General features: G+C 45.9%; 1 protein-coding gene and 1 long non-coding RNA gene across 2 annotated transcripts in view; both read left to right on the top strand.

Annotated features, from left to right (window-relative positions):
• The first annotated feature begins 221 nt into the window (after window positions 1-221).
• LOC140688625 (uncharacterized) lies at window positions 222-10,491 on the top strand. The gene is made up of 5 exons (XR_012063326.1): window positions 222-297; window positions 430-537; window positions 1,956-2,048; window positions 7,287-7,510; window positions 10,207-10,491. It is a non-coding gene; the product is annotated as an uncharacterized lncRNA (long non-coding RNA).
• Window positions 10,492-24,291: 13,800 nt separating this feature from the next.
• Window positions 24,292-27,318, top strand: part of CAPN2 (calpain 2) — a 47,721-nt gene continuing 44,694 nt past the window's right edge. Inside the window, exon 1 of the mRNA XM_072948681.1 lies at window positions 24,292-24,665. Coding sequence (XP_072804782.1) covers window positions 24,429-24,665 — 237 coding nt within the window. The 5' untranslated portion in view covers window positions 24,292-24,428. The remainder of the gene's footprint in view (window positions 24,666-27,318) is intronic.

Below are 27,318 nucleotides of genomic sequence, written 5' to 3'. Positions count from 1 at the left end.
GACAAAATAGTAATTTAGATGCAGCCAATAAGGGCAATCAACCAAGAGTCAGTAGATCTGGATTCCAGTCTCTGCTCTGTCCCGTCCTCACGGTCCTCGGGAGAAGTCACTTTTCCCCCAGGTCTTCCTTTGCTCATCTGACACAGAGGGCGTGGGGGGCCTGGAACACAAAGCTCCGCTATGCGCTCAACCAGACTACGTTTGTCTAGAGGCGTTTGGCTCCCGAGCAAACTTAACACAGCCATCAGCCCTGGAGCTGGGACAAGCCATACCTGGGACTTGCCATACCTGGGGAAGGTGACGGGCGCTCCTTAGTGATCACTGCGCATGCGCCCAAGCACGCACACACGCACGCTCGTGCACACGCACGCACGCGCTGCGCATCAGAGCCCTGGCTGATCCCTTTACTTCCACCATGTTTTGTTTCAGCAAAGACAGCCCCGTGCGGTAGCTGCTCTCATCAGCCTCGTTTTACAGCTGTGGGAGCTGAGTGTCATCACACAGTTCATAAGCAGCAGCATCAAGACTTGACCGCAGGTTTGTCTTACCTAAAAGCTCACGCTCTTATCTTAAGATTCTATACTGACACTGTTCAAAGAAACAAATGATCGCTTGGAAACATGCAGAATGCACCCTGGGCGCATTGGTGGGGGCTGCCTTAACAAGGGCGGCCGCGTTCCGGCGGCTGGGCAGGAGTGAGACTCTCCTTCCAGCAGCAGGTAGCAAGGGCCAGAGCACCAGCGAGAGCCCGGGCTCATCCCTGCAGCCGTGACGCGGATGCGGCTTCTCACAACAGCTGAGATTCTAGCTAGCTGAAATGAGAGCTGCAAGCAGTAACCGTAAGTGGCAAGGAATTTTTAAAGGGATCAAAGCCAAGGTGTTCTGGCTCCAGCAGCTGGTGGTCTCTGCTGCCCCCTAGATCCGTGTTTCATCCCAGCCGGCCTTGTGGATTCTTTTAAAACCAAGTGTTTGGTGTTAACAGTGTCTGTGTGGTAGCATGCTTTTCTTGTTTCCCTCCTCAGGAGGGTGGTCTAGCTGGTTGTTCTGAAAACACTTACAAAGACTATTTTAAATGTATTTCTAAATGACCAGGGCCCTCTGAGAAGGGATAAAGGGAAAGAGACATGCATTTATCCTGTCTTTCCTGTGTGGAAAACTATAAAGCGAAGCTTTTCTGTATAGAAGAATTGCAACTAATAAGAGAACAAATAATAGAATTCGAAGTCACCATTTTGCAACCTTCACTGAAATGGGTACTATGGGTACTATGTGATATTAAGAAATTACTGTTAATTTTTTTTGCATATGATAAGATATTGTAGATATTTTTATTGTATATATATATGTTTATATATTTTAAATATATATATTTTTAAATCTAACTGATAAACACTCACACTAAGGTATTTTCTATTAAAATTATATTTTTCTGCCTTTTGATTTAAAATATTCAGAAGAAAGAGAAAAAAGGAAGAATGAGCAAGATTGAGTAAATAAACAAGAAATTGAGGGAGATGATCATTGTTTTTTTGTGTTTTTAATAGAGGTACTGGGGATTGAACCCAGAACCTCCTGCATGCTAAGCATTTGCTCTGCCTCTGAGCTATATCCACCCCCGGGGAATTAATCATTCTTGAAGCTGAGTGATGAGTACAGGGATGTTCATTCTGCTTCTGTCTTTACTTTTGTATATGTTGTACATGTTCCATAACAAGAGGGTAAAAATAGAATAAAATAAAAGCAAAAGAAAGGTTAGGTTATTCAAAACAGCCCGCTAAGGACACAAAAGAAAGCTGGATGAAAGTGTTAAAATCTTAAAAGCATTAAAAGTTAACGAGAGGGAACCAAATTAAATTCTAGGAAGGCAAGACTTGAGAGATAAGTCATGTCTGCAAAGTTGCTTTTGCCCTGAGGGTGTTTGTTTGTTTATACATCTGTTTTTGCTGCTTCTGAAGGAACAACTGAGAAATAGCTTTAAAACTAAGCTGAAGTTTCAGCAGCCCTGTGGGAAGAAGGGAACAAGAGTCGTGGCACAGAACCCAACTAAGGTAAGAAGTCCAACACCCTCCCACACTGGAAATTAGACCCTGAAGTTTCACCTCCTAAAGATAAAGGCAAACCAGAAGTAAATTGTCACTTAGAATTGCAGCCTGAATCCAAATGACCTGTCCAGGGAACCTCAAGCCTTGAAGGGTGACAAAAGTGGTCCTGGACTAGACCCAGGAGCCTGGCTGAAACAAATGAAAGCCTCTCTAGAGAAAGATAATATCATCCTAGGTCTTTTAATATTCCTATAAGTAATTTTTCAAAAGCAATATTTATCAAGAGCCATAAGTAACAACAGAAAGACCTACAACGACTTAAGCTTTAAGAATTTTCTTTTGTAAAATATCTAAGATTGCTATAATTAAACCAATAAAACACAAACTAAAAGATTTGCATGACCAGGAAACTATAAGAAGTTACATCATGGATTTGAAAAGGAGGCAAATGAATTGCAAGAACTGAAAGATTCAGTAACCCAAATAAAACTCACTGGACATATTTGACAGTAGGTTGGATACAACAGAAGAGAAAATTAGTGAACTGGAAGATAGATCAGAAGACTGAAGCACAGAAAGATAAAAGGATGTGAAACACAAAAAGATAGGGTTAGAGACATAAAGTGTACAATAAGGTATAATAACATATAATTGAATTTCCAAAGGAGAGGAGAGAGAGAATGAGGTAGAGGGTATTTGAAGATGCAATGGCTGAGAATTTTCCAGACTGATAAAAATCATCAAACCACAGATTCAAGAAGCCCAATAAAGTCCAGCCAGGATAAATAAAAAGAAATCAATATCAAGACACATCATGGAAAACCCAGAAAACCAGAGAAATGTGAAAATCTTTTAAATATCCTAAGAAAATAATATGACCTCAACAAAAGATCAGATTGATAATTGACTTTCTCAACAGCAACAGTGGAGGTCAGAATACAATGGAATGAAATATTCAATTGCTGTGAGAAAATACATACCAACCTATAATTCTATACCTGGCCAACATATCCTTCAAGAATTAAGCTAAAATAAAGATACTTTCAGATTTTTTTAAAAAAATCCTTTTGAGCAGACAAAACTAAGTGAACTCTAAGCAGAAAAGTGACTCCTAATAAAAGGCCTGGGGTGCAAGGAGGGATGAATTGCAAAGAGGTAAACATGCATGTATATCCAAATGAAAACTGACTGTAAAAATAACAGTAATGATGATGTTTTATGGGATTTTAAATATAGAGAAAATGAAAATACATGATTACAAAAACACAGAATTCAGGAGGAGGTAAAAGAAATTTAAGTGTTCTATCTTTGCATTGTCCAGACAATGGTGGAAGTATTCATTCATATTAGATTTTAATGAAACAAAGATGTGTGGTACAATATCTAGAGTAACCACTAAAAGAATAATAGAGTGTGTAATTAGCCAACCTCATGGTGAAATGAAATATTTAAAAATAGTTAATCAATCCAAGAGAAATCAAAAAGAGAGAAAAGAGCATAGACTAGAATAGATGGGACAAATAAAAAGCAGGAAGACAGGTTTAAATGCAAATGTATCAGGAATTACATTAAATCTAAATGACACGAAGTTCTCAGACTAGTTAAAAACCATCACAAAATGATACACTTTAATTGTAAAGTTATAGAAAGTTTAAAACTAAAAAAAGGAAGAAAGAAAATACATGCAAATACTTATCAAAAGAAAACTGGTACAGCAATACTGGTATCAGAAAAAAGTATACTTTGAAGCAAAAAGCATTGCTAGAGATAAAGGGAGATTATTTCATAATAATAAAAGGTTAATTCATCAGGAAGCTCTAGTAATAATTTTAAATTTGTATACTCAGAACAACACAGGCTCAAAATAGAGTAAGAACTGGCAGGACAAAAAATGGGGAAAAAATGCAATTTAGTGTGCGATTTAATCTTTTTTTAATGTTTTGGGTGGGAGGTAGTTGGGGTTTTTTATTTATTTGTTTGCTTTTTTGAGGGGGGTAATTAGGTTTATTTATTTAGTTAGTTATTTTAATGGAGGTACTGGGGATTAAACCCAGGACCTCATGTTTGCTAAGCACACACTCTACCACTGAGCTAGCCCCTCCCCATTTAGTGTGAGATTTTAATATAATACTTTTAGTAACTGATAGAACAAGCATACATAACTATCAGTAGGGATAGCGAAGATGTGAACAGTACAATGAACAAACTTAGCCTCATTGGCATATGTAGGAGGCTGCACCTAGCAACAGCAGACTATGCATTCTTTTCAAGGGCACGTGGAGCATTTATGAAACCTGACCACTACATAGCCCATCGCCCTGGTGCCGTGGACACCGTTTTGCTCATAGCTGATTGGTGCAGGGAAGTACATCTGATCCAAGGTGTGCTAGTGGGTCCTTTCCCTGGATTTTGGACTTGAATCTGAAGGCTGAAACTATAAGAAGCAAAACTTCAATACTCTCCCTCCCCTCCTTCTTGTCATGATGGCCAGAGAGCCAAAATTTGGAAAGAGGATTCTACTGTTATTTGAGTCTCTGCTTCACTTGTCCTCTGAGACATATAAGTATTCTACCCTTGGTTTTCCCATAATATTCCGGAATCTGTATCATGCACTTACTTTAAAAAAAATTTTTATTGAAGTAAAATACACATAAGATAAAATTTACCACTTTAACCATTTACATGTACAATTCTGGCATTATGTATATCCACCTTGTCTTACGAACATCGCTGTCATGCAGAACTTTTCCTCTTCCTCAACTGAAACTCTGTATCCACTAAACAATAACCTCCCCCATACTCCGCTTCCCCCAGCCCCTGGCAACCACCATTCTACTCCTAGACTCCTTTTGACTCATTTGTCTTTTAAAAGAGAGTTTCCCTTACTGACCAGTGAGATTGCTTCTGTATATTGCAGGCCTTCTTGCATATGTGGGATTGAGATTAGTACTGAGAAAGCTGAGAGAAAATGGGGTTGGAGAAAGAGAAGGGGTGGAGAGACAAACCAGGTGAGGACTCCGCTTGAGGCCTCCTATCCCCGGCCCTGCCACAAATCTGCCGCATACTTTGTCATCAAGAAGCTGATCTTGAGGGGCCATGTACACGTTGTAGGTCTGCCAGGAGAACTCACAGCTTTCCCACTGTCACCGGCAGCAAGATCTCTCAGAGTACCACCATCACATCCGTGTCCTCAGTGAGCTCATCCATGGTGGGGATTCAGTTTGGGGTCCTGTCTGCGCCTTCATGTTTCCTTTCTGCTAAGAACTTCAGATGCTTTGTTGTGACCTTGGATTTAACACACCACTCGGCGGCCCCCACACCCTCAGGATCTTATCATGCGTGTACCTTTGTTTTTGACTTAGTTTGAGTTAGTTTCTGTTACTTGTACCAAAAAGAATCTGTATACATTCTTCTAGTAATAATAATTTTTAATTAGGAGACATTCTTTCTTTATGGAAGTTTTAACAGAAAGATTGAAAGTATAGAGAGTTCCCACATACCCTTCCCTTCCCACCCTACCCTACCCACACAGTTCCCTCTATTATTAACATCTTGCATTAGTGTGATACAGTTATTACAACTGATGGGCCAACATGGATACATTATTTTAACATAGTTTACCCAAGGGTACACTCTGTGTCACATATTCTATGGGTTGATCAAATGTATAATGACTTAATCTACCATTACACTACCATAGTGAATTGTTTCACTGCCCTACAAATACCCCATTCTTCACCTATCCGTCCCTCCCTCACTTCCCCCAAACACCCAGCAACCATATTTTTACAGTCTCCATGGTTTCGCCCTTCCCAGAATGTCATATAGTTGGAATCATACAGTATGTTTTTTTTTTGAGATTGGGTTCTTTCCCTTAGCAAAATGTATGTAAATTTCCTCCTTGACTTTTCTTCACTTGATAACTCTTTCCTTCTTCCTTCCTTCCTCCTTTCTTCCTTTCTTCATTTTTAAAAATTTTATTTCAACTACACACTGAAGCACTAAGTGAACAAAATTAAACTGAAATATCTGTCTGCTGCTGGTGGAAGAGGTAGGAGGAGGAGGCGGCTTTGCCCTTCCTGAGACACCCAAGTTCCTCCATCTTCTTTGCCACCCTTCCTTTCAGCGATGCTTCTTCCTCCCCTGTAAATGTCTTCATGATTTGAGCTTTAATTATTACCAGATGCGCCCCTTTCTCTTCTGCTTTTGCCTTAAAGTTAATTTTGTTTGACATTAGTAAAGTTATGCCAGCTTCCTTCTCACTCATGTTTACATGTGTGAAATAAACTTCATATTTTAAGACAAGAAAAATTTAAACATAAAAAAAAATTCTCTGCTCTTTGGCCTCTCTCTCCCCTTTACTGTGCATCGTGTGTCTGCATTTTGCATCACCCAAACCTCCGCCACTGGCAGAAATACCTGCTCAGCCATAAAGAGCAACATTCTCCTCGCATCAGCAAGACAACTCCTTAAAAGATAACATTCTCTCTTGATCTTGTAAGGGGCCCCAACAACACTTAGATCTGCATTGTGTAAACTGGCAATAATACATCATAAGTTACAGTCCTGTGTCTCCAAAAACATATATAACTGTGCTTTGACTTCTAATGAGCAGAACAGTTCTTGGAGCTTTCTGAGATGCTGCTCCCGGGTTATAACCCTCAATTTGGCTCGAATGAAATTTTCCATGTCTTTCTTAGATTGTTTACTTTTTCATTGACACATGATTTATCTTTTCCCATCATTTTATTTCCAACTTTTCTGTATCTGTAACCTTATGTGTCATTCTTTTAATGTAGATCAGTTAATCAGTGGTTGATTCCCTGATTCCCCAATGTTAAACCAACCCTCTATTCATGGGACAGACCCAAGCTGTTGGTTGTGATTGTTACCATATGCCTGTAGCTGGCTTTGGTTTGTTAACATTCTCTTCGGAAGACAAAGCAGGATGTGGGTCGAGGTGGGAAAGGCATGTCCTTGGAGGAGGTGGCTCTCTGCAACTAAGACAGGCCCTAATGGAGCTGAGAATTGGAAACTTTCTGCTAATCACTCTGCCTGCAGTTGGAGCAGTCCTCCAAAGACTGATATGGGCAAGGGTTTAAAGACATTTTGGCCCAACCTGGCATTTCTTATGGGCTGTGGATGGCCCAGAGCACCGCATGGGACTGGCCAAAATTTGGTCGCAACTCTGTGACATTTTGATTTCTCCCTCTGACAGAGACACCCTCCTCCTTCCATTCACAGATGTGGACCCCTAGTAAATACTCTGCCTGCCGAACTCCATCTCAGCTTCTACTTCTGGAGAACCCAACTGGCAGCAGAGCAGGCAAGGCCAGCTTCGTGTGTGTGCAGCCTGGGCAGCTGCACAGGGCCTGCTCTCAGGAGGGCCCCACTCTTGCTTCAGTGCTCTGCTGTCACCATCTTGAGGGGATAAGTTGTGATGGCCTAATGAATGAATCTGCAGAAAAGTAAGCCAGGAAAATCTTATCATCAATCAATATGTCACATTAAGAAAAGTATTATTATTCATTGTATTATATAAAATTATGGTACCAAAAATAGTACATTTTTGCAGTTTTCAGGTTTATATTGTTACTCGGGTATGACTATTACCCCTATTACATTTTAAAATTTAAATTTAATATATGTAGCCGGCCCTGAGGGTGAGGCCACGTGCCACTAACTTGGTTGTCCCATAGGAATTTAGAAGAGAAGGGTAATACCATAAGCCACTCTCTGTTATTTACCTTAATGTTAGTAAATTTCAGATCCTTTTATGAATGATCCTAAAATGCATAAGAAGAGAGCTTAGGGCACTCCATACACAGAAAATGGAGAGAACACCATTAAGGTGGGGAAGGGTGATGAAAGGGGGTTCGGGAGCCTAAAGATAAACTCCAAATTTTGTACCCAGCTGGGCTTTGTTAGAATCTTGTTCATGACACCAATGTGAACAAAATACACAGCCTGGCTATTAAAAACTAAAAATTAAGCTATCATTTATATGAATCATTAAAAAAGAATCCCTTGCCACCAGAAGTACCCTAACACCACATAAAAAATTGAACAGTCAGGAACATCATTCAACCTCTTATTTAAAACTGGCTTTGAACGGCCCAACTCCAGAGAATTGGGGCTGCTTTTTATTATCCGGGGTTCTCTGGAGGGATATCAACTTATCAGAGAAAAATATCTAGAATTAATTAAAATGTGCCAAAACTGTCATTTTCCATGTGGGACAGGAAGAACTAATGTGTAGTTAAGATATCAGCAAGAGGCTAGTAAAATTATGTCATTGGTAAATTGCACAATTTCTGGGATGTGATCACAACACAACTTTTTTTTTTTAAATTCTGTTCCACGTGTATTTGATATTTGTATTTACATGGCCACTTCGAACAAAAAGTAAGAAAGGATCTATTTTCACATGCAAGGAACTTCCACACCAAATAACGCTCTAGCTACAAGTGTGGAATAAAGCACACCAGTCCTATTCTGATCAGATTTCAGCCTCAGAAAGGACCTGTCAGACAGGAGGAAAAAGGAAGACTAATCCAAGAGATTTACCCACAGCGTTTGGACCATTATCCTCAGTCAAGTCAGAAAGAACTGTAAACAAATATTGAACACTGCTTGGCAGTTCTGATTTTCATAGCAGAATGGGTTAGCAATTTAAAACTACTTTCTGTGTACTCTTGTATTAAGTAAGTGAAGAAATGTATTAAGAACAACGGAAGCCATTTTTTTTCATTGTTGGCAAGGGGAATTACCAATACGGAGAGGGAACTTTAAAACAAACCGTGTGGTGTTGGTTTGGAAATTGATGGTCAGTGTGAAGTCATGTGGCAAGGTATAATGTTGAATAAGTTAAGATGTTATTTCATTTATTCACTTTCAAAAACATAAAGTGAAGATGCATTTATTTACCCTTTTTTTTTTTACAATTTATTTACCTAATTAAGCGAGAATCAACAGTGTGGTAAAGGCAGTTCAAAGAGATTTTGAGAGATTAAATGTTATAGGCACTGAGTAAAGAATGGTAAAATAAAATTTCTGGGTTAGATATGAAACTAGTTAATGTCAAAAAGTCAAAGAAGCTGTAACCTTTGGGATTTGGGGATTTTGTTTCTGATTTATTTCGGTTTGGGGTTTTGTTTTTTATTTTGTACCTGAAAGAAGTGATTTGCATTAGTACCAGAGGGGAGGGTATAGCTCCCAAGTGGTAGAGCTGCATGCTTAGCATGCATGAGGTCCTGGGTTCAATCCCCAGCACCTCCTCTAAAAATAAATGAATAAATAAACCTAACTACCTCCCTCCCCCAAAAAAAGTAAAAAAGAAAGAAAAAAGAAATGATTTTCTTTAGTATCAGACAAAACTCCACGTGTTAACATGGAACCTTATAGAGTCTGGGCTCTATACAACGGTGACTAACCAAACAAAAGTACATTCCCCTAAAAAATAAAAAAGAAAATCTGTTAGTTGGGGAGTGGACAGTGTCCTCTGTAGAGAGAGGACAAACTCTGTCCACCAGGTAGCCATAAGCACCCAGATCTTGGTTTCAAAACACTGTTCTCCACTAAAAGGGACAAAGGCTCAGTGAAGAAATGGTTGATTCTGGAGTTAGGACAGAAAACACACGAGATGAATGTGGGGTACAGTTATGTGCCAGACAGTAAAGGAGTGCTCAAAGGATGGTGGGGCATCTAAAAGGACACAGGGATTCCCACTGGCCAAACAAGTCTGGGGCAATTTGAACATCAAAATAAATGGTAGCAATGGATTATAATCCATGGAGTTAAATAAGAATTCACGTGTCTTTATAGAAATAATTAGAGGAGAAGGGAAAGTTCTTCCTAACAGTAGAATGTCAGCCAATAAAGGTAGAAGAAATAATAAAAAGAGAAAAACACTATTGTGTAATACTCATGGTCATGGTGGGTTCAGGCACGAGGTATCAATGACTGCTATAAGTAGTGAATGAAAGTTTGATAAGGAACAGGATATCTAAATAGCTTCAGAATATTCCCTATGAAATGAATGATTAATTACAAAGGGAAAAAATAGTAACTTTACAATGGAGAAACTGGCAGACGCCACCTTCATTAAGTTATCAGAATTAGCATCTCCAGTAATGGGACAAATCAATATCATGTGCCTCCTCAGGACATTACATCACTTCTATGATGCTGTTGCCAAAAATGCATAACCTGAATCTGACCATGAGGAAACACGAGACGAATCCAAACTGAAGGACACTGGACAAACTAACCTCTGTTCTTCAAAAATCACAAGGTCATGGAAGACAAAACAAGACTGAAGAACTGTTCTAGATTAAAGAAGGCTAAAAAGACATAACAGCTAGATGTATTTTATGGCCCTGGATTGGATCATTTACCTGGGGGGAAAAAAACTTATAAAAGTTATAAAAGACATTACTGGGAAAACTGATGAAATGTGAATGTAAACTGTGCATTAGATAATAGCAGTAAATCGATGTTAAGTCTTCTGACTTTGTTACACCCTGAAGTATTTAGGGGTAAGTGGGTACAATGTCTGCAACGGAATCTCAAGCAGTTCAGAAAAAAATATATATATATATGAATATATGCATACACATATTATACGCATATAAGAGAAGTGGAGGCATTTGGTGTTGGCAAAGTGATAAGGTTTGGAAATGGCTGCTCAAGACACAGGACAATGAGATTTGCTGAGAATAGGGAGGACCTGAGCCTTTTGGCCTCCAGACCCACCACTGCAATTAATGATTGATGAAGTCCAGGGACCACTCCCCAGTCACCTTCCTTGATATCTAATCCACTATTGACTTTTTCTTCTTGAAAACATCCCTTCCCTCCACATCCATTGACATGGCTCTCCTGGTTTTCCTTCTGCCTCTCTGGTTGCTTGGTCTCCATCTCTTTCCCAGCTCCCCTTTCTCCACCCATTCCTTTCGTGCACGTGATGTGTAGAGTTCTGGTCTAGCCACCCTTCACAGTGTTCCCCATCAGGTTCATCTTTGCTCATGGCTTCCATGACCACCTCATGCTGATGATTCTCTAAGCCTGGTCTCCTGCTCAGGTCCTGTTCTTCTAAGCCTCATACCCATATTTCCAAGTGTCCACTGGGTTCCTGCACCCGGATATCCCAGTGGCATTTCAAACTCAACATGTCCTAAAAGGAACTCACCATCTTCCTGTTCCCTCTGCCATGCTCCTGCCCCAGTCTTCCCTACTCGGAAAGTAGCCTTTTTGTGAAGATAGAGCCTGAGCATCACCCTGCACTGAGCACCTCCAATCAGAGTCCTGTCCCTTCTGTCTCCTAAATCTCTCCCAACCTGTCTACTTCTATCACGATAGTCACCCTCCTACCTGTCCATTTACCCCCATCCCTCCTTGGATCATTGCAATAGCCTGCTAGCTGTCCTCTCCCCACCTCCCGTCCATGTGCCACATTCAGGTTAAAAACCCTGGGTGAGCCCTTCAGTCTGAGTCCCAGCCCCTTCAGATAACTCACCAAGCCCCGTGTGTTCCGGCCCCTGCTCTCCTCTCCGGCCTCATCTCCCACTGCGTCTCCCCTCTCCACCCTACATGCCAGCTCCTCCAAACTCCTCTCAGTTCCTCCAGCCCACTATCTCTCCTTCAGTTTGGAAACCTCTCCCTTCCTACCCTTCTTCCACCTGCGTCTCTCGCCCACCCGCTCACCCTGACATAAATTGAACTCAGCTCAGCTTGGTTACTACTTCCTCTCTGTAACCTTCCAAGATTCCCCAAATCTGGTTGAGGATCCTCAGAAATGCACTTCCCACCATAGGGTTTGCCGTGTGAATTGTAATTTCCTGTCTGCCTGTCTGTATCCCCTGTGAGGACAGTACTGTGTCTTGTTCATGGCTGAAGCCTCAGGGCCCATCATTATACCTAGCACATTATACCTGGCCACAACTAATGACAGATACACGGATGGATCAATCAATCAATCCATAGATGATTGATAGATAACAAGAAAGAAAGACAAAGAAAGAAAGGAAAGAAAGAAAGAGAGAGAGAGAGAAAGGGAGAAAGGGAGAAAGAGAAAAGAGAGAGAGAAAGAGAGAAAGACAGGATAGATAAATCAACCACTGGCTCAGTGTCAAACTCCAGAGGGTTTTGGGATCTAGACTCATGGCCTCCTGAGCTCCACAGCAGTACACTTTGCCAGTTTCCGTCATTAATGCTGAAAATTAGAGGTAGAGATTTCCTTTTCCACAGCTAGATTGGGGGTTTTATGGCTTTGAAGTAACAATACTGCATTTTGCCACGCGGTGGAGCCAACACAACACCGAAGAGGCCTTTCAGAGGCGCTATTTCGCCCTCAGCATCTGACTGGCTGTGATGTCACCCACCTTTGCTGACAATGGAGAGCGTTATTTTGCTATAAAGGCTTTACGGCAGGTTAATATTTGTTGTTCAGGAAATCTTGGTGATCTTTAAAACTCTCTGAAACTCGGAGAAATCATCCCAACTCCACAAAAGGGTGGAAAGGGTTATTTTCTCTCCAGTGCGAGCCTGCCGGCCTGTTGTGCAGAAATGAGCGAGCAGGCTGTTCCACTGTGAATAAGGATGGACTAGGAGAGACCACTGGGAATTACTGTCTTCTAAAAAGCCAAGTACTTTTCCGTCAGGGCCTGCCTCTGAGGGGTGAGCAAGCTCTAGGAACTGAGAGGTAGGGGTCTGCAGTCCTGCGGAGTTCTGCTTCTGGAAGGGGCCTTCAGTGCCCCTGGCAAACCTGTGGGGGGCTCAGGGGTCCTCTCCACCAGATCCCTGCCCCTTCCCCGCCCAGCCTCACCTCCTTAACTTGACGACACTTACATCCTTAACCTTTCAGTGACTCCCTCGATGCCCTTACAAGGCCCTGCAGAGGAGCTGGCCCCTCCCCACCTCCCAGGCTCACCTCTGGACCCCTTTGCCCACCCCCCACCACTTCACCACCCCCTCTCCCTACCCACCTACTCCTATCCCCCTGCATGAATTCTCAGAGAGGCCAAGAGAGGTCTCTGGGTCTCTGTGGTTCCATTACCTTATAATTGGCCCTGACATCTGAAACAATCCTCATGGGTATTAAATCTGGGCTCCTAAAAACTCTCAGTCCCCTTTCGCAGGACACAGGGCCCTAAATAGCGTTCCCTCCCTCTACATCCATGACAGGGACACTGAAGACACCAACAAGCTTTGCCTTGGGTGAGCCTGTGTCTCTGATCCTTCAGTCAGTAGATCTTCACCAAGGACACACCAGGTGCCAGGTACCGTGCCAGGATCACGAGGTAAGTAAGAAAGACGCAGACCTCCACTTTAGGAACTTACAGGCCAGCAGGCAGTCAGACCCGTGAACGTGTACAGCACCTGGTTGTACATGCTGTAACAGAAGTTATATAAAAGGGGCTAAGTTAACAGCTCTAATTATTCACTATTATGTTTTTTTATTTATATTCAAACCTACATCACAGAATTTACACTGGAGAGCACCTATGTCTTGATGTGACTTGGTCAGTCCCTACACTGCTTGGGTGGAATAAATTCCTCCAAGACACTCCCTTCTGAGTCTGAGTCAGGAAGCCGAGGCCGTCCCAGCATCACATGGCCAGAGTGGAGTGATGGGGCAGAGGCTGGCATCGCCTGCGGAGCGGGCTCCAGCCCTCCCTTAGGGCTGCGGGACTTGGGCTGTCACAGCCCTTCCCGGGCCTCGGCCTCTCATCTGCAGTGATCAGATGAGAGCAGATGGTCCTGCCCTCTTCTCTGCCTCTAAGCCCGTTGTTGCCTTTGTTATCCTCATTCTCACCATGAGGAGCTGAAGACTCTCCATGCTCTGAGTCAGATGCTGTGTGGCCACATCACTAAGCCGTGATTCAGACCCAGACTCCACTCTGAGGCCCCTTTTGTAATATTCCCTTATTTGGCCCCAGGCTGGATCTCCACGCCCTCTCTTGGGAGCTGCTGGGGAGAGTCTGTCTCTGGGCCAAGGAAGAGCCCCGGGGCCCAACACTCAGGTGATAACAGCCTGGCATGGGCTTGGTGGCTGACCAGCTCATCCTCAGAAAAAAACTGATGCGAAGAAATGTCTTTCCAAGTTTTGAATCTGTGTGTGTGTGTGTGTGTAAAAGAAAACCAACTAACCACCTCCCAGTGGAGAAGACAGCTCAGGCAGTGGAAACATCCTGATTATTCTGCCCCCAGCGCTGGCTGCATTTGCAAGTGACCCCAGTGATTAGAAGCTGGAAGCAGAGGAGATGTTAAACCAGAAAGGTTTTGAGGCAGAAAAAGCCAGATTAACCTACGCAAAGGGTACAGACAGAGAAGGAGGAGCTGGTGAAGGAGACTGAGAAACAACAACCAGAGAGCTGGGAGAAAAACTAGCAGAGGGAGGCATCCACAGAAGCAGAGGGAAGAGAGAAAGAACAACGGTGCAGCTGCAGAAAACAGACCACGTAAGGTAGGACTGGAGAAGCCTTCGCTGGATTGAGGATCTGGGAAGCCATCGGTGACTGTGGCCCCAGCAGTCTGCGGCTGGCTGATGAATAAGGGGCATTTGCTCTGCCAACCAGATTGCCCCGTGTCTAAGGCAGGGGTTCCCAAATGCAGCCTTACATTCAAATTCCAACTGCACACTACTCACTGGCTGGATGACCCCGGGGAGGGCACTGAAACTCTTGGTGCTCAGTTTCCTCATCTGTATATGTGGAAGAAACAGCAAGACCCATCTCATGGGGTTATTGTGAGAATTAGATTTAAAAAAATATCTGCAGAGCATTCAAGATGAAGACAAGCTCTCCCCAGGCTGCTCCGGCTGGTGAGAACCCAGCAGAGGCACTGGGCTGGCCACTTCTGCCCACAGCTGACCTCTAATGGGCCAGCTTTGCTTGGGAGTCCCCAGCAGGTTGGCTGGGACTTTCTCAGGTGGCACTGCTGGCCCTTCTACCCCATTGTCTTTCCTTCTCTCTCTCTTCCCACGTGTTAGATCTGCACTGTGGTCCGAAGGCTCCCCCACCTCCTCTGCTCCTTCTCCCCCTTATCTTTCCCTGGCATTACCCCTGGTCAGTCTCTTGCATTCCTAACTTTGTGTTGGCCTTTGCTTCCTGGGGGACCCAAATTGACAGACTAGGTGAAACAGAATTCTTGCTACAGGACTTGCCTGAGCCTTTAATGTAATAATATACATTATGATTCTTTTGTTTGTTTGTCTTTTTAATTCAGTTTTTTTGGGGAGTGGTAATTAGGTTTATTTATTCATTATTTTTTTTAATGAGGTACTGGGGATTGAACCCAGGACCTCCTGCATGCTAAGCACACACTCTACGGCTGAGCTATACCTTCCCTCCATATATATTATAATTCTTAAGAGGGGAACATAATTTGAAGTGTTTGTCAAACTTACTTGATTGCTGAAAGCTAACGACCACACACTCACACCCACACGCACCACAGAACATCCATTAGTGTCTCGTGGAACTTATGATCTGCTAAGTAAAGTGTGATAAACACTGAATGAGAAGACCTCTAAATTTCCATCCAACCTTGGATCTCAAAACATGAAACACTTGAATAATTATAGAGCATCCAGGGCCTCGTTGTACAGAATGAAAGTCCCAAGGCCTCACTTGATTTTTATCAACAACCCAAGCTATATTTATAAGTCTCCTCCCATCTTTGCGCCTAACAGAGTCCTTTGTTAACACTGCTGATGTCATCATCCCTATTTTACAGACGGGAAAACTGAGGCACCAGAACTGACACTTGCTTCAGATCCACAGTCGAGTTCCTGGTTTTGCCACCGAGTCATGGTCAGTTGGAGGCATTATGTTGATGGAAGACCAAAGAGGGAAGGGAAACGGAAGGGTTCCTGGAATCTAGGTCACGGGGGTAATCTGGATCACACTAAGAACAAGATGCCACTAGACTGAGCCCTGTGCCTGAACGAGGGAGAAGGTAAAAAATAACAGCAGGAGAGTAGTGCCTGAGCCCAGGTAGAATACAACATTGCACCGAGGAGAAAAAATACCAACACGTGTCCAAACTGCCAGACAACAAATGTAAGAGTGCAGAAAATGCGGAGACCCAGAGGGACTGGGTGACAGGGTTGGGTGGCTGTCCTGTGTCCCAGCAGGATTGCCAATTGGCTGCCCCAGTCCCCGCCACGTGCCCTCACTGTTCCAGCACCCTGGCCCCCTAGTCCTCTCTCTGCAACCCCCGGATCCCTCCCCGCCCCAATCGACACACTATAGAATCACCACCTAACTCAACCAGAGCCAGCACCTCCTTCCATTCAATGAGTGGGTGTCGGGGGCCACAGTCATTATTAGTTTCGATTTCATCCCCTGATAACAAGCCTGTTAACTGATTGGCTGAGAAAAGGAATAGAATTGGAGGAAGTAATGAAATAAAGAGACAGATAGAGCCATGCTTCTCAAAATGCGGTTACCTAAATCACAATGTGAATAAATATGGGTGAGTCTTACCATTTTCCAGCTGCAGCTAACAGTCCTGGGGAAACTGGTTTCTGCTGCATCTGGCAGGGGTCGGGGTAGAGTGCAAATTGCACAGCGACCACCAAGACCGCAAACGCAGGAAGGCAGAGGGGGCCGAGTGCCACTTTGGCCTTCTCACCTTGTGAATTTGAGCACATATATGGAACAGTTCTAGAAATTCTATGTGGGAAGGACTTGGGACTGAAAATGTTGATGGTAATGAAGCCAGGTGCTTTGGAGCTGGTCTTAAGGCTTTTGCCTTTTGCTTAGTAAGCCCCCTGTTCTACTTAGAAACCTAATTGGGGGGTAGTTTGGGGTTCTGCTACTGGAAATCATTGGTGGGCCAGAGCCTTTCCTGGCACCCGTGGCGCAGACACTTGAGCTTATTACTTCCTTTGAAGGAGGAACACGCTGCCCTGGGTTGGCTCCCTGCAGCGGGCAGTGGGAAAACGGAGGAGTTGCTCCCCACGCGTCAAGGACTCCCTGGCCTTTAGACAAAAGGTGTGCGGGGCTGTACCCCAGGTGATCCAGCCCCAGCCATCTCACACACGTTGTGATTTGATGCTTACAAACAACTCTGTGAACTCTGCAGAGTAGGTATTACTTCCCCATTTGAAGATCTGAGGGAATTGAGGGCTAGGGGTTTGAAAATTGCAAAGGATCCCACAAAGGAAAGATGTGACTTATTATTAGCCAAGCTGTCGCCAGGGGACCCTTCTATGAAAACTGCTCCCAGAGATGGTGTTCGGTGGGTGAGGGGCAGCAGCCCTGCCTCTCTCTGGCCTCTTGGCAAGAGTCAGATATAATATCCTGAGCTCCAGCTGACGGGTAAAGTCATCAAAGGGCCCAGGAAACTGCGCTTTTTGAAGCTCTCTTTCTGGAGTTTTCCTCTCTCCTCCTACTCCCAGCACCTCCCATCTGTTGCAGCGCCAGGGACGGCCCTTCCCATCCCCCTCTTCTTGGTGGAATCCAGCAGGCCCTCCAGCCTTCCCGCTACAGTCAGGAGGAGGGAATGAGGCCTGTAACCGCTCCAGAAGGGAGAAACCTCTAAAACAGAGCCATTTGTTACAACACTGTGGAATTCGTATTCCCCTTGCTCTTTTTTGGATTCTGATCACAGGCCTGAGAGATGGAGGTGAAGGCAGAACCGGCTTTTCCTCAACCTCAGCCCTAGGGACGAGGCAGGCCCCCTGTCACCTGCTTTGCCCTCCTAGGCCAGGAAGAGGGTGGACAGGACTTTGGCCCCAGGCATCAGGGCCAGGAGCCCTCTAGCACACATTTCATCAGCTGCCACTTTGCTGGGCCTTGGTTTCCTTATCTATGAAATGAGGAAATAAGATCTCCTTTGACCAATGGTGAAGCTCAGCCTGGCCTGTGGAGGGGCTCAGTTAAGAAGGTGGCTTGGAAGAGTATCTCTGGGACCTGCAGATCATACCTCTGACACCTCAAGCATCCTGGGTCGTGGAGTTTGCATGACCCGGATGTCTTATTTAGAGAAAATAATCTAAACAAAAAAAATGCTGCAAAAAAAGATTACCTTGCTGTGGCCCTCTAAGACAAACACATTCCTTCTCTCTCTCTCTCTCTCTCTCTCTCTCTCTCTCTCTGACACACACACACACACACAACTGCTGGCACACAGGGCCGTGGCCCACCCCCAGGCAGCTTTGGGTAATCCCAGCTGCTCTGACTCACCCACTGATCTCAAGGCTGGGTGACTCACTGCAGGAAGGTTCTCCACCGTAAGACCAATGGAGTATGTGTCTGTCTACACTGGTGTGTTCCTGTGAAAGGGATGGTGTGGTCAGAGAGATGAGATGCTGGCGGATCCAGCAAGATAGTATCATGTGAGAGGCCTCGAAGAGTATAAAGAGCAGTGTTTTCTCAGGTTTAAAAAACTGGAGCTTGTCCAGTGGCGGGGGCGCTCATCATCGTGTGTAACCACAAGTGATTTGAGTAGCTCACGACGGCCGAGTTCCTTGGTGAGCAGAGCCCTGTGTGCAGACACCCTGAAGGCTGGAGTATCAACCGATTAGGGCCACATAGAAGAGGCCATTGCCTGGGCCAGAGGAGGCAGTCCAGGGTGACCAGGAGGTTCTTCTGCCAAGGGCTGCACGAAGCTTCTGTTAGGGCTGGTCTGCCCAGTCCTTTGCCACGGAGAGGACTGGGGAGGGGAACCTTAGACACTCGCCTGGGAGGAGGTGCTTCCCTCGGGTGGGCTGTCCTCGAGGAGACTGGCTAGAGGAGAAGTCTGAGCACTCCGCTGCTCGGCCACCCTGGACAGGTGGACAGGCTTTCTCCCAAGAGCCCAGAGCTCAGAAGAAATCTGGGTGGGCCCCATGGAAATCGGACAGCGAAGGAAATTAACAGCTTCCAGGGTGAGTTGTCTCTGTCCTCTGTTCCCAACTGTGATGATTTGATAAAACCCTTGCACCTGAAACCCATGAGCTAGAAATGAATACCTGTGTCCCCCACTTCATCCAGAGCCTGGTGGTGGCAATGGTACTGTCCATTGGGCAGTGTAAACTGGAGATGGAAGAGGTCAAGTAAAAACACATCCAGACTTAGGTGGGGAAGACTAATCAGAAAGAAAGGCTGTTACAATAGAGAGAGTTCTCCAGTTTCAGAAAGCTGCAAGTGTCTCAAAACCAAACAGAAAATGATTTGGGTTGTGAACGAAAATACTGCAACCATATCAGTAAACAAAGAATGCTGAAACCAAGTCCTCAGCGGCTGCTGCCTCCCCCCCAGTGAGGACAGGCCTGCAGCCCAGCCTCTGCAGCCACTCACAATGGTGCCCTCTGAGTGGACTCAGAATAAGAAAGGACAGGATACTGGCCCTAGATAGCTGGGTGCTTGTCAAAGGAATGAATTCAATGAGCTCAAATGTTTGCTTCCTCCCATACATAAGAAAAGCACTAAATTCTTTAACTTGAGATGCCTGGGTTTCTTTAGATAACAAGCAATCTTTTATTGTTCCAACTACCTGGCCTGTGTTGTAAAGCTCCTATATATCCTAGCTCCTCCCAGACCTCTTTGGAGCAGCCCCTCAGAGATATCTGAGAGGCTGTCATCCCGGCTCGCGTCCTCCCGCCAAATAAAACATAACTCTCAACTTTTAGGCTGCGCATTTATTTCAGTCGACTGGGTGTTTTGTTTTGTTTTGTTTTGTTTTGTTTTGTTTTGAATAGGGGCAAAAGAGATAAGCAGAATCTTTGGAGGGGAAGCCAAACAAACAAGGGGAAGTGCCTGACAGGAAAAGGGTCATGTCAGGGCCAGCAGATTCCCAGAAGCTGATAAGGGGGACACAGGGTCCACTTTTTCTGTGTTTCATCAGGCTTGAAGGCAAGCAGCATTGAGGGGCTTGTAGGAAAGAGAAACCTGACTGAAGTTTGGTCAAGCAGAGTGTAAGAAATGGGCCACCAAACACCTGGCCAAGGACAAGAATAGATGAGGGATGTCAGCCTAAAAAATCCACAACAAGGGGGAGAGTATGTAGCTCAGGGGTAGAATGCGTGCCTATCATGCACAAGGTCCTAGGTTCAGTCCCCAGTACCCCCATTAAAATAAATAAACCTAACTGCCTTCCTCCACCACCCCCAATTTTTTTAAAAACTCAAAAAAAAAATGCACGACCTTAAAGTTGAGAGGTATGTTTTATTTGGCGGATTTTCTGAAAACTTCAAGACTGGGAGGCAGCCTCTTTGATCCTTCTAAAGGACTGCTCCAAAAAGGGAAAAGAGGAGCCAGGCTATATGAGTCTTTGCAACAAAGAACAGATAGTCGGAATATCAAAAGATTATTGTTGTTTTTTTTTAAATTTTACTTTATTTTAACTTTTTTAGAGGGGAGCTAATTAGGTTTATTTATCTATTTATTTATGTCTCTATATTTAATGGAGGTACTGGGAATTGAACCTATGACCTCATGCACACTAAGCACGTGCTCTACCACTGAGCTATACCTACCCCCAAAAGATTAGTGTTAATTAAAGAAAATCGGATATTCCCAAGTTAAGGAATTTAGGCTTTTCTATGTACAGGAAGATGCAACAGTCTGGGCTCATTGAAATCATTCCTTTGATGTGCACCTCACCCATCTAGGGCCAGTGCCTCGTGCTTCCCCATCCCGAGTCTCCTCAGGGGGCACCATTAAGGGTGGCTGCTGTGGCTGAGTATCCTGTTTCCATCCTGAGTTCCCTCAGGGCTCTGTGGAGGTGGAGGTGGCTCTAATGTGATGGCTTGATGGCTGTAACATTCTTTGTTTGCTGATAGAGCAGTCAATATTTTTCATTCACAGGGAGGAGGAATAAAACTGGTGAAAACAAAACCAAACCCAAATATTGGCTGATTCTATGGATGTGGGGTGCCTGGGAATTCCACAACTGAAGCACTTGGTGCAAAGGGCTCAGTTCTTAAATCTGAATAAATACCTGTGGTTGCCAATGCAATTCACATGTACTATGACTCTTTCTTCTATCTGGGAAATTTAGAAAGTAAGGAGCGATAGGCAGTCCCCAAAAGATTCTAAGGGGCAGAGAATTAACAAGTTCCTTCAGATGCAGTCCCCCTTTATAAAATGGGTGCATGGCCCTCAAGAACAAGGCCAGTGTTGACTTTAAAGCTGAGAGGAATCTAACACCCTGATGATGATGGAAATGTACCTACAGGGCTGGCTCATACCACCTGCCAGAAGAGCCTCAAGCCATGGAATCTTTGGCTATGAAAGGACCCCAGAGGTCACCAGCCTCCAGCTCTACAGGCTCCTCTGGCAGTAGGGCCCCAAACTGGCTGACTATCAATGATTAATGACCAAACACTTTCTCTTCTAGTGAACCAGCATCTTGGTTGCAGAGCCCAGAATCTGTATTTTGAACACACTCTCCAAGGGATTCTGATGCTCAACCAAGTTGGGGAGCCCCTGACTCCTTGAACACAACCAGTGATGCTGTATTCTCACCCTCACAAGGCAGCCCATTCAACGTGGCACAGCTCCAGCCACAATATAATTTTTTTTTTATGTATAACTAAAATCTGTGCCCCTTTAAGTCCATCACTAGTCCTAGTCCTAATCCTCCCTGTGGAGCAACAAAGAATGAATACACTTCCTCTTCTCCAGGACAGTCCTGTAAACACTTGAAGTTAGTACCAAGTGCCCAGTAGCCTTCTCTTATCCAAGAAAAAAAATGTGTTTTCTTATCCAAGGAGATCTTTGAATACTTCTCACCCATTTTATTTATTTCGCCATCACCCACTAAGAGCCGATAATGTGCACATGACATAGCAGGGCCTGTCCACAAAATGTCTGTTAAAAGATACTTTCTTAAAAGAGTAAATAAGGACTCTCATACAAATATAAAATAAATGTGTGTCCCCTCCATTGGACAGGATTAATTTGTATATAGGAAAATCATTTTGCATTGCTACAGTTATCTACAACTTAGAGTGTAAAAAGACTCAAAAACAATGAAAGGCTGGAAGGAGGTGCTCTAAGCCAGGGTTTCTCAGCCTCAGCATTACTGAGGTCACTGACATTTTAGATGCCAGCTAAAAAGTGTCTCTTGCCGTCTGATTCTACAAGAACGAAGTCACCAGCCACTGCAGTCACTGACCTTCAGCACACCCTGAAAGGAGTTCAGGGCTGAGATCAGGAATGAGGCCCTCTGTGTTCTAGGAAAAACTGGCAGAGCAGGCCTTCAGATAGTTAGATATTTTCAGGAGATTTTTTTATGAGCCCAATTTCTTGCATCTTCTCCTGTCTAGAAAAGCACTTAAAACCATTAAAGGAGACATCTGCTCCTCATGACTAGCAGCAACCTTCGGCCAAAATGTGTGCTTGACTGCACGTGTCCCTCTTTCACTAAAATCACATATATACTGGCCTTCCCCCTGTCTCTTCGGAGAAGTTCTTCTAAGCTATCTGAATCTGTCTCCTGGTCAATAGTCCTCATTTTGCCCCACATAAAACTTAATTCACAATTCTCACATTGTGCTTTTTCTTTTTTTCAGTCCACATGGACTACAGAATTCTTTGCTGTGGGGAGCTGTCCTAGGCATTCAAGATGTTTAGCAACATCCCTGGCTTCTACCCAGTAGAGGCCAGTAGCAAGCCCCCCATCCTCCAGTCATAGCAAAAATTATCTCCAGACATTGTCAAATGTTCCTCAGGGTGAGGAGGAGAGGGCAAATTTATCCTCTGCTTAAGAACTGCTGCTTGAAACAATGCATAGCTTTCCACTGAAACAAAAGTACTTCATATCAGCACCGTACTCCTTGGCACGCACACATTTCTCAGTGTATGAGTTGAGAATCTCATGCTGTCTCCCCAACCGAGCGGTCACAGGGTTCTAAATGTCCTACCAGTATGGACTCAGACCTCCCAATTAAATGTGAGTTTCAGATAAACAGCTATTGGGTAAGAAGACATTTTCCTCTACCCTTCTAGCTTTTTCTGGCTGGTCTTAGAAGTAAATGGACATGAGACAGGTTAACAGGAGAAAATCAAAAAAAAGTTTAATAACATGGATGCATGGGAGAGACCCAGAAAAACAGTAATTCACCAAAATGGCTAAAGCCCTCTCCTTAAATACCATCTTTAGCTAAAGACAAAAGAGGGTGTTGGTGGTAGGGGGTTGGGACTTCAAAGGGAAGGAAGGCAATTGACTTGGAGTTGGGAAAACAAATATCTGGCGAGTAAATGTTTGCTGGGCCCACACAGAGACAATGGGACACAGAGGAATCAGATCTCTAGGCCCTGCTTGAGTTCCCCTTCCACACCTAGCCCCTATTCTTCGCAGATATCTCTGGTCATGGCTCTATCCAGGAGTGGGCACTTTATCTAAATTCTTTAGGCAGTTTCTAGGTCAGGTCCTTTTTTGGTCTTGATTACTTTCAGCTTGAAGTAATCTATATGCCAAAGAGACATTTGGGGGAGGCAAAGATTGCTCCCCAACATAATGAATAATTTTTTAGTTGAAGTATGCCCCCATGCAATATTTCGGACGTACTTATTCTAAAAGATCACTGGTATTTGCCTGAAATTCAAATTTAACTGGGAGGATGTAATGGGGGAGGGGATTAGTTTATTTATTGTTTATTACTTTTTTAAAAAAAATAGAGGCACTGGGGATTGAACCCAGGACTTTGTGCATGCTAAGCATGCGCTTTAACACTGAGGTGTACCTCTCCTCCCTCCCTCCGCTAGGATGTATGTTTATTTGCCAAATCTGGCAACCCTATCTGTGATCATATACCTAACTCATAGCGGTGCGCAGCATCCTGATTATAACGCGGCCTCTGGTAACAGAATCCCTGTTCTGCCCCTGACTGTGCGACATAGAGTAGCATCACTTAACCTCGCTGATGCGTACTTTTCGCATCTGTAAAGTGGGGGCCCTAGCAGAAGGACAAGCTTCTTACAGAGCTAATATTATCTCCTCGAGCTCTCTCCGGGATGTGACTCACAGGGTGTTTCCTCGGGAATCACGACTGCCCAGCCTCGGGTTTCTCCCAGCCTTCCTCCCCCGCAGATGGGAAGTCGGCCATCGGGGTCCGGTTGGAGTCCCGACTTTTCCACCCGGACGCCCGAGTGCGCGGCGCCGGCCAGCGGGGCCATCCCGGGTGCCGTCCGCAGGTGGCAGCACCGGCCGCGCGGGCCGCCGGCGTCCCGCCGCTGCTCCGCAGGCCGCCGGCCGGCGGGGTCCGGGCGGGGCGCCGAGCAGGCCGGGAGCGGCCAGGCCACGCCCCGCCGGGCGGAGGGTGCTGTCCCTGCCGGGTGAATCACCGCCCGCGGCAGCCGCCCGCAGTCCCGCTGCCGAGAGCCGCGCGCCGCGCAGCAGCCGAGACCCCCGCTCGCTCGCTGGGCCGCAGCGCCGGCGCCGGGCCCGACCATGGCAGGCATCGCGGCCAAGCTGGCCAAGGACCGGGAGGCGGCCGAGGGGCTGGGCTCGCACGAGAGGGCGGTCAAGTACCTCAACCAGGACTACGCGGCGCTGCGGGACGAGTGCCTGGAGGCCGGCGTGCTCTTCCAGGACCCCTCCTTCCCCGCCCTCCCGTCTTCCCTGGGCTTCAAGGAGCTGGGCCCCTACTCCAGCAAGACCCGGGGCATCGAGTGGAAGCGGCCCACGGTAGGGAGCGCGCCCGCGGCGGGAGGCGGGGCGGGCGGGGTTCGGGGCCCGGAGGCGCGGCGCCTGGGCCTCCTGACCCGGCGCTCGGCGCTCGGCGCTCGGGGACCGCGCGGAGCCCGGCCCGCAGCCGAGCCAGGGGCTCTGCAGGCGCGGGGTCGGGGGAGGCTCCCGGGTGGCCCGCGTCCCCTCTGCCACCCGCGGCTTCTGCAGGACGGGCCGAGGTGCACACTGCCCTCCAATCCCACAAGCAGGCCCGCCAGCAAAACCGCACAGATACTCGGGTGACATAAAGGGACCTGGAGGAAACTTCAGTTGGACTCCAATGAGGAGATGGTGGGAAGTGGGGAAGAGTCTGCGGAGAAAGGAAGCGGGATGCGGGGGGCAGTGTTTAACCGGGGAAAGTCGGTCTCTGACTTGGTTCTGTCTGCTTCGGGGAGTGGGGAAGTCTCCTCACGGCCCGGTCCTTTGTGACTGAGGATTGTCTCATGCAGTGATGGTTAGATTTATCCAGTCAGTTTCCTGCTTATTTTAACAAATGGGAGCTGAGGAGACCTCCCCTTAACATTGAACCTGGTGATTATCAAAGGACCGGGGAGAAGAAGCCAGTGCCTGCCCCTCACTCACTGGCCCAGAATCCTCACCCTGGAGTCTCAGGGGCCCCTCTGAGCTCCCTTATCCCGCGCGCTGGGTCTCTGTCCCCCTTGCCCTGGAAGGCCTTGGGACAGTTTGCTCCCTACTCCAATCATCCATGCTGTTTCCCAGGGCAGCCCTGCTGGCCCCACCTCCTGTGTGACTGCTCCCCAAGCTTCCCCCACCAGACCTCAAGGAGGCTCCCTGGGAAATCCAACCTCTAGATTCCTGTTATGAAAATAAGCAGTCCTGCCCTGCTTCCAGTCCTCGGAGCCCCCGCCTCCTCCAGTCACCTTCTGTTACCCTGAACCCAGCCCACAGGCGGTAAGTACAGTAGGTAGTGCCCTTGGCCCGGAGCACTTGAGTTCATTTCTTGCTAACCTGCAAGAGCCGTTTCACCTCCGTTTCTTCCTCTAAAAGAAGTTATTCCTAAATAGTTTCCCCTCTTCACTGACTCACCAGGCTGAGCACCTTCTAGTTTCTCAAGGGCACCCAGCTCTTTCCTGCCTCACCTGCCAGGGACACCCTTTCCTGGTTTTCTGGAGTCTGGCTCACTCACTCTTTGGGACTTAGTCAAACAGCCCCTCCCCAAAGAGATCCTTCCTGATCTTCTTAGCAGCCCCCTTCCCGTCTTGTATTCTTTCTCAATGAACTGTGCCAATTTCCTTCATAGCATTTTCACAGTTTATAAATGTAACTACATAATTTGTGTGTCCTTCCTACGGCACTGCAGGGACCATGTGTGTGTTATTCAACAGTTTATCCCTAGTGCATTCACAGTATCCATGCATCATTCATTCATTTAACAATGTTCACTGAGTGCCTGTTACACGTCAGGCACTGTCTTAAATGCTTGGGATACATCTGTGAACAGACAGTGACTCCTTGTGGAATGAATGAATGAATGCAAGATTGTAATGAGCCTCAAACGGAATTACAGCTGTGAAAGTGATGAACAAGATAATGTATTCACCTTATACTTGTATAGCCCTTTACAGTGCACAAAGTGAATTTACACACATCTTTACTTATTCTTTCATTCATGCAATAAACATGTATTGGACACCTACTGTATGCCAGGCACAGTGCATATGGCTTCTGCCTCTGAATGCTTCAAGCGCTTGTGAGGGGACACAGGTCACCCAGCAATTGGAAATGCCTGTAGGACTCCCAGATGGGGAAGTAGAGATTGGGAGCCATTCCAGGTCCCCTGCTTAGTGCAGGACAGTCTGTCCACTGCACAACCAAGACAGGGGGTAGCTATTATATTCCCAGTCAGCAGTTGAAGAAATTGAGGCTTGGAAGGCTAAATATTTGCTCATGCAGGTGTGCAGGGATGGAGGCAGGGCTGTGTCCAGCCTGTGGATGTGAGAGCCCACAGCTCACAGCCGCCTCCTCTGTCTTCCCAAACACTGCTGTGGTCAGGCAGGGCCAACAAACATGTGTCCCCTGGATCTGGATGGAAGCAAGTCATGGTGACTTTAACAGAGCAACTGCAAGGGGATAGAATTTCAGTGGGGTGGAAGCCAGACCCCAAAGTAAGGAACCGGAAATGAAGAGCGTGCTCACCTCATGTGGCAGGGGCGCCTGTGAGAGGAGAGGAGGAGGAGTGGCAGGGAGGGTGGGACCTGGGGTTTGAGGGGCTGTTGTATCAGATGGGAGCATCTGGAATGTGTTCTGCGTCACCAAGAGGAAGGGACTGAAGATAAAAGCAGGGAGGAGACGGTGAAACAGGATGGGACATTAGGGCGGGCAGGAACAGGCTGAGGGACTGCTCCTTCTCTGCGAGGATGTCCCACACTGGCTGCAGAGGACTCCAGGCTCAGGCAGGGGGCTGAGGAGGGCATGGCTGAAGTCACAGTGGATGGGCCTTCACACTGGCCATCCAAGGATGGCACCAGTCCCTTGGGAGCCAGGGCAGGTGTGTCAGTCCCCATTTTACCCTGAGACATCTAAGACCTGAGTGTTTACACTCAGCTGGCTGAACTCAGCCTCAAATCTGCATCTCCTGCATCCAAGTTCA

The sequence above is a fragment of the Vicugna pacos genome, chromosome 23 (genome assembly GCF_048564905.1).
Source record: "Vicugna pacos chromosome 23, VicPac4, whole genome shotgun sequence".
NCBI lineage: Eukaryota > Metazoa > Chordata > Mammalia > Artiodactyla > Camelidae > Vicugna > Vicugna pacos.
The sequence above is the reverse complement of the archived record's forward strand: the minus strand, read 5'-3'. Positions and strand labels throughout refer to the sequence as shown.